Source organism: Arvicanthis niloticus, chromosome 15, assembly GCF_011762505.2.
Source record: "Arvicanthis niloticus isolate mArvNil1 chromosome 15, mArvNil1.pat.X, whole genome shotgun sequence".
Taxonomy (NCBI): Eukaryota; Metazoa; Chordata; class Mammalia; order Rodentia; family Muridae; genus Arvicanthis; species Arvicanthis niloticus.
Window position 1 is genome coordinate 12,002,186 of NC_047672.1, and position 8,932 is coordinate 12,011,117.

The 8,932-nt window shown below is 52.9% G+C and overlaps 1 protein-coding gene across 1 annotated transcript; it reads right to left on the bottom strand.

Annotated features, from left to right (window-relative positions):
* Nucleotides 1–5,285: 5,285 nt before the first annotated feature.
* On the bottom strand, nucleotides 5,286–8,613 carry Evx1 (even-skipped homeobox 1). Its single transcript, XM_034519672.2, has 3 exons — nucleotides 8,089–8,613; nucleotides 6,376–6,632; nucleotides 5,286–5,828 (listed from the first exon to the last, which is right to left on the bottom strand). The coding sequence occupies exons 1-3, from the start codon at nucleotides 8,513–8,515 to the stop codon at nucleotides 5,286–5,288; spliced, it is 1,227 nt and encodes a 408-aa protein (XP_034375563.1). The 5' UTR covers nucleotides 8,516–8,613.
* Nucleotides 8,614–8,932: the final 319 nt, after the last annotated feature.

Below are 8,932 nucleotides of genomic sequence, written 5' to 3' on the forward strand. Positions count from 1 at the left end.
CAGCGGGGAGCAAATCGAGTGGCCTATGTAACCAAGAGCCCTTTGAGGCCTTCGGTTTAGAAAGATGCTAAGTTAAGAGAAGGTTAAGTCTGCAGAGTCCAAAAATCACCAGCTACTCTGCATGCTCAGGACAGTTTCTACTTCTCCACTACCAAGGCCCGAGATCCTCCCCTGCGGCCACCTGGCAGTGGTGACCAGTGGAAGAGATGTCCCGCATAAAGGAAACTAAGACCCAGATACAAACTGGGGCCCCTGTAAGGGACTGTTCCTCAAGGTGTGCGTCCCGGAAAACTGCAGGCTATCTCCTGCACTAGTAACCTAACGCAAGCGGGGGCCAAACTGCCGGGACTGCTCCTGCAGCGACGGCGCAGGCGCCCTTGATTCTCGGCCTCACCTGGGCCCGGGAGAGGTCAGAATTCGCCCCTCTTCCTGAGCAGTGTGCCCGCTCCCTTCCCTCCAGCTGCCAGATTGGAATGGCTGCGTTTGATTCCATTTGTTACCATCCCTGGCATTTGTTTTCCATTTTATAAACGTTTCCCTTTAAGTAATTGTCTCTGTTAACAGCGTATACCTTTCAGCAGCCCTCACTGCGCTATAAATAATCTGGATGAAGATGTAAGGATATGACTTTCACAAGATTGGACAATTGATTCAATCTGTGACCCGCGATCGCGAATAATATTGGAAGGCTATTTAAACAGATGAAGGCCTAAATTGTCTTGCTTGTATCTGAATTAATTTCTCATTCATCATCATTATGAAGTGATTGGTCTATTCAAGCTCTTCAGCCTGCTGGAACCGAGCAGGATTTAAATGAGATTGTAACACAATTTAAATGCTTGCCGACTTTAACGAGGCCAATTGAGCAGCTGCAATAAATACAAATATTTTTCTAAACAGCCTTGTTTTAAATAATTACTTAATGCTTTCATGTTATTTTTAAGTGGCAATCTTTCTCCCTCCTTCTCAGAATATCACATACTTCTTTGCTGAGAAGGCAATTTGGAAATGACTTTGTGTTTTGTTTGTTTTTTAGATGCTGCGATGGGGTTTATAGTTGGGATTTGATTCCCTCACACAGGGTCAACATTTCCGGGGTCCCAAACATTGGGTAAATGGAGAATTTGGCCTTAGTGTTTTCCTATGTGCTTGCCCCTGCAGAACCTGGGAGGAGGGGAGTAAGGGAAGAAATTTGCCATTGCATCAGTTTTCTTACTCGGTCCTGTTTGGGCTGGGGACTGTAAACGAATCTGTGCAACTGCACTTACAAATGACACCCTGAAGAGTGGCATTGTTTCTGATTTGTCCTGATGACCGTCATTATCTTGAACAAATCAGAATTCCAGCATATCCCAAAGGTGTTCCTTAGAAAGTTCAATCTCCCAGCAGCTTGGCTCTTAGTGCAAGTCCCGTGGAGTGAGTGGAGACAAGAAGAGGGTTTCCTTGATGGGAGTGGAGCACATAGAAAGAAAACTGCAACCAATGGCTGGGAGTGGAGATGATTAGAAGACACCCCTCCCCCCTTTGCTACAACCTTTTTCTCTTCCATCCCTAACTTGTGGGGAAAGGATGCTTACTAAAATTTTTAAAAAAATTAAATTAAATTAAAAAAAAAACCCAAACCAACCAACCAAACAAAAAAACACCTCTTCCCACTTGGAGTATGTCATCCATTCTGGGCATCTTCCACAACTGTCCACTGTGACACCCATGCTCCCCTGGAGGACATATGGCAGCGGGTGTTTCCTCGCTTGGAGAATAATAGAAGCATCGGAGCAGGAGAAGTCTGGAGAACAAAGGAATCTTTTAAACTTTCATGAAAGCATTTTGGGTGAAGGAGACATACTGTGGGGACTCAAGTCTTCCATTTGGGGTAACTGTCTGGGGCTGTGTCCTTTGGGTAACAATGTGCATGATGGATCTCTCTCCTGCTGCCTTTTTCCTGTGGAGGACCCCACATCTAGTAAGTCCTTATAGATTTAGAGCCTAGGAAGGTGGGTCTGTATGGTGACTAGGAAAAAACATCAGTAGGACAGAGGGTGAGATCTAACTGCAAAGTCCCCACCCCCACCCCAAATAGGCGTGAGGCTGGAAGAACTAAGTGATTTGCTATGTAACTGGGTAATTTAATGCCAGAGTTAGGGAACCGCTGGCCGGAATCATTTTGTCTTCGAGGCTCTGCCGAGCTCATCCGCTTTATCCTGTTGTTTAAAATGAGCATTATCCCAAACATATGCAATGCAATCAGTTTGGTCACACTTACAAGAACACGCTTTAATAAGGCAATCAATCACACGTTAACAAGCCAGCGACGGCCCGGGCTTTGCGCACACTTGGTCTGCAGAGTGGTTATTCTTGCAGATCTAGGCAGACCCAAGCTGAGCTCTGGACCTTGTTTTCAGACCTGCAGGTTCTGCCAGAACTCAGAAGCTGCATGGGGAAATGAAAATATGAAACTTTGTTGAGCATGATCTTTGGCCTCAGAGTCCCAAAACCCAGTGTGCGTGTCAGGGGAGAAGGGGCGGGATCAAGAACCTGAGACTCCTGGGTGCACCCTAGTCACTGCTTGCTGTGCATAGCTCAGAGCTTCAGGCAAAATGGAACCTTGCCAGGGTTCAGTTAAGACAAGATACTCAGAAGTTAAAAAAGAAACAAAACTAAAAACAATCCCACCTTAGGCCTCTTGCCTGGTCTGCCCTATCTGTTCTACAGACAGAGATTAAAGCTAGAGGTTGACTGTGCCTTCATAGTTAACTGAGCTCTCCTAACCAAAGTGGGGTATGTCAAGCCAGATGGCACAGCCTGGTGCAGGCAAGCTAAGCTCTATGGGTGGTGGGCGATGGGGGATGGGGGGGTCATAGAGTGAGAAGTGGTGCCTACTGCCAAACCGCAAACCTTGGCAAAAGGGAAATTTCATTATGAAGTAATGAGTAATTCCTCCTGGCAAGATGTATTGTTATATCTTCCACTTCAATTTGGAGGAAGAGAGGCTCAATTACCCAGAAAATACAGTCAATTAAAGGCTGCTGATTGGACACGAGGCCGGATCATCGATCTTGTACTTTCCAATATCGCTGCAGACACCTCATTTTCCCTCCCTATTAACTGAAAATACGCCTGGCATTAAGGCAACCCGCAGCCCATTTACCTGTCGCAAGCAATCTCTACCCGATGTGGAACAACTGCAAAATTTGCTGGGATTTGGCACAGGGGAGCCCCTGGCTTCAGAGGGAACTTCGAGGGCCTGGGGGCAGGGAAGAGTGAGAGCGCGGTTTCTGGGTAGAAGGTTCCACACAGGGGCCACAGAATACAAAAGGGCAGAGGGCGTTTGTGGGGTTCCCACTGCCCAGCAGAGAACCCTCCCTGCTAGGCAATCCAAACCTTCCTAGCTTCCCACAAGGCTATTGGGCTGGGATTTCAGAATGAACGCCTCTTGAGTGATGGGGGGGGGGGGGGGCTGCTAAGTACCACCTTGCCTTAAGCTGAAGTGCCAGAATTCCATCCTCCAGGTATTTCTAGCATGAGGATGAATCCTACAAAGACCATCCCAACCCTCATCCAGCCACTTCTTTCTATGTGTGATGGAGGCCCGACTCCACCAGCAAACACTGCTCTCTGGAGTGGTCCAGCACCTGTCATTACTGAGTTATCTCAGGGCTGGAGGAAGGTCTCAAGGAGATAGCAGCCCTGGAGTCCCATAATAGTAACAACTAAAGGATTCATTGCTCCAATTGGGCTGAGCCCTAGGTAAGCTCAACACTTTAGGGTGGCCAATCTACTTATGGCAAGTCCTAGCTACTCCCAGAACTAACCAAACCTACACCCAGGGCAGCTGGAAGACAGACTTCTACTTTCCTGCAATATCTGTTTAGATCCTGCGGATGCCCAACAGGGACTTAGGAGACCCCTTTGTGAGTCCATCTTCACAATAGCTAAATTAGCAATTCAAAAATAGCAAATTTGCTCCCTGATGCCACCAAAAAAAAAAAAAAAAAAAAAAAGGAATTTATGCTTAAATGCTAAAGTAAGAATCATGTTCAGCTTTTATTGCAATATGGTTAACAAATCATAACAGCAAATTCTTTGGGCTGCAAAGGAAAACCCCAGACCAAACCAAATTCATCCCTTACAGGAAGGACCACTCCCTCCCAGTGGATGATTGAACTTGTCTTTTTTTCCTCAAACACTGGCTATAAGGATGAGTACAGGAGTTTATAAGTGGCTCCCCAATAAACCCCAGTGAAGGGTGGAGTCAGGGTCCTCCAGAGGTGCTGAAGGGTTGTACTGGCAGCTGAAAGCCAAGGCCCTGTGGCAATTTGGGGAGACAATGAGAGAAGAATGTAAGAAGTCTCCTTCCCTAAGCTCTTCCCAGGGCGCCTTGTTATAACCGGCTCAGCTCTGGGCTTGGTGGCCCAGCAGAGTGGTGATCGTTATTATACATACATTCAACATTCAAAAACCCTCCTCACACATCACTTGCTAATCAGGCTGTGTGCTGGGCTAAGGGAGAAGAGGTTTGCCTCACAGAAGCTGCCTAGGGACCCTGGAGCCCCTGAAGCTTCCCTGCCAATGTCAAACCGAAAGGGAGAAAGCTGGAGCTGCAAGTTGTGAGATGTCACAAAGCCGGGACTATGGAAAGAAGTCAGGGGCTGGTAGAAACTAGAACCAAAAGATGCTGTGTGATTGAGGCCTGGGAAGGTGAGACAGCCCCCAGGTTCCTCGCCAAGTGGCAAGCGTCTCCCTGGCTGTAAATCATCTCTCTCTCCCCAAATGGCTGGTATGTTGCCATCAACAAGCCCCCTGCCATGCTGTGGAAAAGCTGGTGGAGATTAATCTCTACCTGCTCTGCACACACAGCATTTTGTTCCAAGAAACAGCGATTTCCCTTCGCAATGCGTGCCCTTGACAGGAGAGTGGGGGGCCCAGGTGAAGGGTACAAGGGGTGTGGAAGTGGGCTGTTGCCAGTTAGCTGTTGAACCAAGGCCTTGACTTCTGACAGGGCCGTGGAGAATGGCAAAGCCTGGCCACCCCAGAGGAAGCTCTCTCAACCTCAGCTTTCCTACCCCATTCCGGCTCCCAAGCAGCAACAACCACGGCCGCTTCTGGGGCTTTCTGGGGCTCCTGGATCCTCTAGGCCCGAGTCCTTGATGGTGTCCCCCTCCCACCTCCTTTCCCCTCTGCATCTGAGAAGAGAGGTGACAGGTGGGACGCTGGAGGAGTCCCGGAGGCTCCCCCCACCCCCACCCCCACGACGTCCTGCAGCCGGCAGCCCCGAGGGCTCCCCCTTATCTGGTGAGGGGCACCTCCTCTCTCTGGTCCAACGCCACAGAGGAGGCCTTGCTGAGCACAGAGGGGGCGAACGTGAGGAAGGAGTCCGAGCGGGAGGTGGAGGAGGCACAAGTGAAGTCTGAAGCGGCCGCGGCCCTCGGCGCCAGCCCATTGGCCGGGCCGCTGTGACAGGCGAGGCAGGAGCAGGGGCCGCCGGCCGAGGCGCCGAGTCCGTGCGCAGGGCCGGGGTAGAGCGGAGGGTGGCGGAAGGCGCACAGCAGTTCGGGCCGCGGGTAGGGCTGCGAGAGCACGCGGAAGGTGTCGAGCGGGCGCAGGGGGCCGCTGAAGGGCGAGGCGGCGGCGGAGGCGGCGGACGCGGCGCCCAGGCCCACGGGCGAGTAGTAGGGCAGGGGCAGGTGCGACGGGAAGGGGTAGGGCAGGCCGCCCGCGGCCGCCGCGTGGCTCATCATGTAGGTGTAGAAGGCGGGGTCGGCCGGGTGCGGCCACGTCATGGCCAGCCGCTGTCGCTTGTCCTTCATGCGTCGGTTCTGAAACCACACCTGAGGGAGAGAAGAAGAGGAGCGGGTTGGAGGGATGTGCCGGGACCCAGGCCCACCCTCTGAGGTGGATGGGGTGTGAGGGGCAATGGCCACAGTTGAGTGGGGGAAGAGTCGAAAGCAACCCCAGCTAACCAGGCCAGGCCACCCACCGCCATCCCAGATGGAAAAGGAGCAAAACTGGGGGAGCCGCTCGCTCGGCCTGCCTGCCCACCGGGCTTGGCATCACAATCTGGAGAGAGGGTGCTAATAGCAAGGCCTGCCTCGATGGGCATGAGGACGTAAAAGACATTTGCCCACAGATTTAGTGTCGCTTTCATCCCTGCCCTTTGGGGCACTGTCACTTGCAATCACCTACCCCGGAAGTCTATTTATCTGGGAAAAGGATGGAATCGACCTCTTGGCAGCAGTGGCTAACTGTAGGCTGTCAGAGGGGAAATCTGCATGTACCAGATTGGAGAGTCCAGGCTCAGACTCTTCAGCTGCAATTCAGGAGATAAGCCGTTGGCATTCCCTTCCTACTAACCTCGAGCATCCTAGCCCAGCCTACCTTGATGGTAGTTTCAGGAAGGTTTAGGGCTGCTGCCAACTCGCATCTCCGCGGTCTTGAAACGTAGTTCTCCCTGTAGAACTCTTTCTCCAGCCTTGCAATCTGCTCCCGGGTAAAAGCGGTGCGGTATCGGCGCATCTGGTCACTGGCGCTGCAGGCCAGGGTGCCTTGTGAGCCGCTGCTGCCGCTGCCACCGTTACTCTTGGGGGCCTCGCTGCCACTGTTAGGACTGCTGCCTAGCGCATCGGAGCCTGGCGCTGCACAGGAGCCCAGAGAACACAGGTGCACACATACAGAGACACAACACAAACACACAAACAATGCTGACTTTAGGCTGGAGGAGGGGCATTAGAAGGAGAACCCCTTAGCTTCCTCAGTCACTGATTCTGCTGGGGCTCTGGAAGCTTCACGAAGAGGTCTTGAAACAGAAAGGGTTTGGGGCAGGCTTAGAGTGGCTGTTTGAAAGACCCCACCTACGGCACACTGGGTCTAAAGGCTCCTAACCTCCTTTCCCTTCCAATTGGTCCTGGGTGCAGCAAAGGCATATTCCCTGAGCTCTCTGCTTGTGTTGGTAGGGATGGGCCGGAACACTGAATTCTTGAAGTTAATGTATTGTAGCTTGTTGGACATGCAGTGAGCCTCCTTGCTCTTGTGTGTGTGCATCATCCCTAGGTGTGAGGATGTGTGTTGAACTGCATCTATTGCAGGAGTGGTATATTTTGAGGACAGGTTGTGAGGACATGGTATGGTAGAGAATCTAGGGCAGGTAGAAGATAAGATTGTAGGAGATGGAGGGAGTACTTAACAAGGTGGTGTTGGCTGCCAAGGCCTAGAGGTAAGTGCAAGCCTTTCCCACCCATTCCCATGATTTTGTGGAGGTGTGTCTGCCGATGAACTCCAGCTCCCAGTTTTTCATTCCTAGGAGTGGATATTGTTGGTATAGAGACTCCCATTAGCCCCTGGTGAGAAGAAGCTCTGTAATCAAAGTCCCAACCCCTTAGACCCTCCCCAGAGAAGGGTGGGGGCTCTAGCCCCCCTGCAGCTGCTTTTCCTTTGGGTGGAGAAGTGAGACTGAGGGAAAGGGGGGAGGGGGAGGGTCCAATCCCCGCCTTTTCAAATGCAACCGGAGACCAAAGGCAATTAGACCATTGGGACCATTTCCGACCTGGCGCCGCCAGCCCGGGAAGTGACAAGGTAATTTGGACCTCTGACCGACGTGCAAACTGGTCGGAGGGCTGCAGCCCTCCGGAGACTAGACTCCGCCACGATTTTACAGTCCTTTATATTCTCTGGGCTTCCGCGCCTCCCTGTGCCTTGCACCCCTCCAGTAACAAACTACCCGGACAAACGTTTGATCTTGCCCTACCCGATGGAAGGTGTCTTCCCGTCTCAGCTGAATCATCCTGCAAAACTCTGGGGGACGGTGGGAGGGGGTGGGGGTGCGTTTTGGATCCCTCAAGTCAAGACTGGTGTCAATGCTGACATTCGTGCAGGGACAACTGTCACTCTTAGTCCCACTAGTGGGATAACATAAGAGACCTCATACACACATCAAGGTGAGGAGAGCAAAAGAGTTGTTCAGGTGCCCCCGCCCCACTCATCCAATCCCCAGCCATCCTGCCCCAAAGGAAAGGAGTTCTTCCACCTGGCCTGAGATGAAGGGGACTGTGGGTGCAATGGGCGGACCGGGGAGCGGAGGGACAAGGTGGCTACCTTTGCTGTGCTGGTACTCGGCGGTCCCTGTGGCGCAGTCCGGGGTACAGCTCACCTCGATTTCTTCATAGAAATCCGATTCGGTGTCTGAGCTACTAGGTTGCCCTTGGCCAGAGAGGCTGTCCGCGGAGGGGACTGGGGGTCCCGGGCCAAGCATGGCCGCTCCAGCAGACCGTGGCTCGGCGCCCAGCCCTGCAGCACTGCCTGCTAGTCCATCGACCGGCTCCTCCTCCTGGCCTCCCCCGCCACGCTCCCGGGAAGTCGGAGGGCCGGCTCGCGGGCTCAGGCAACCGTGGGGCACCATCTTCTCTGGCGGTTCAGGCAGCGGGCTGCTCACGGCTTCGGACAAATTAGAGACCCTCTTACCAACCAGAGTGCCAAGCTGACCCCCATCCAGAAACATAACCATGTCCTTTCTGCTCTCCATCCCCGGACTCTCCAGAGCGGGGGGAGGGGGGAACCCCCAAGTAAGCTCCTAACCCCAGGCTCCCTGGGATCTTAGCTGAGAAGAGTAGCTACGGCGACAAGGCAGGCGCCGGGTAGCCCCAGCGCGGTGTCGACGGCGACCGCGGAGATGGCAGTGGGGAGCTAGGGTCACCTTGTGATGCGAGAGCTCCTCTGTGCCGCACCGCCTCTGGGAGGAAGCCCCATTGCCCTCTTCTTTCTAAGCTGTCATCCTCCTGCTGCAATCGTCATTACAGTACCGCTGGTGACGCCACTCGGCGAACGCAAGTGGATAAATAGAAACGTCTGCCACAGCGAAGATGAAAGGAGACCCGCAGCTAATGGCTCGGCAGTGATGCGCCAGGTGTGGGCCTCGCTCGAATGGGGAGGAGAGTGTGAA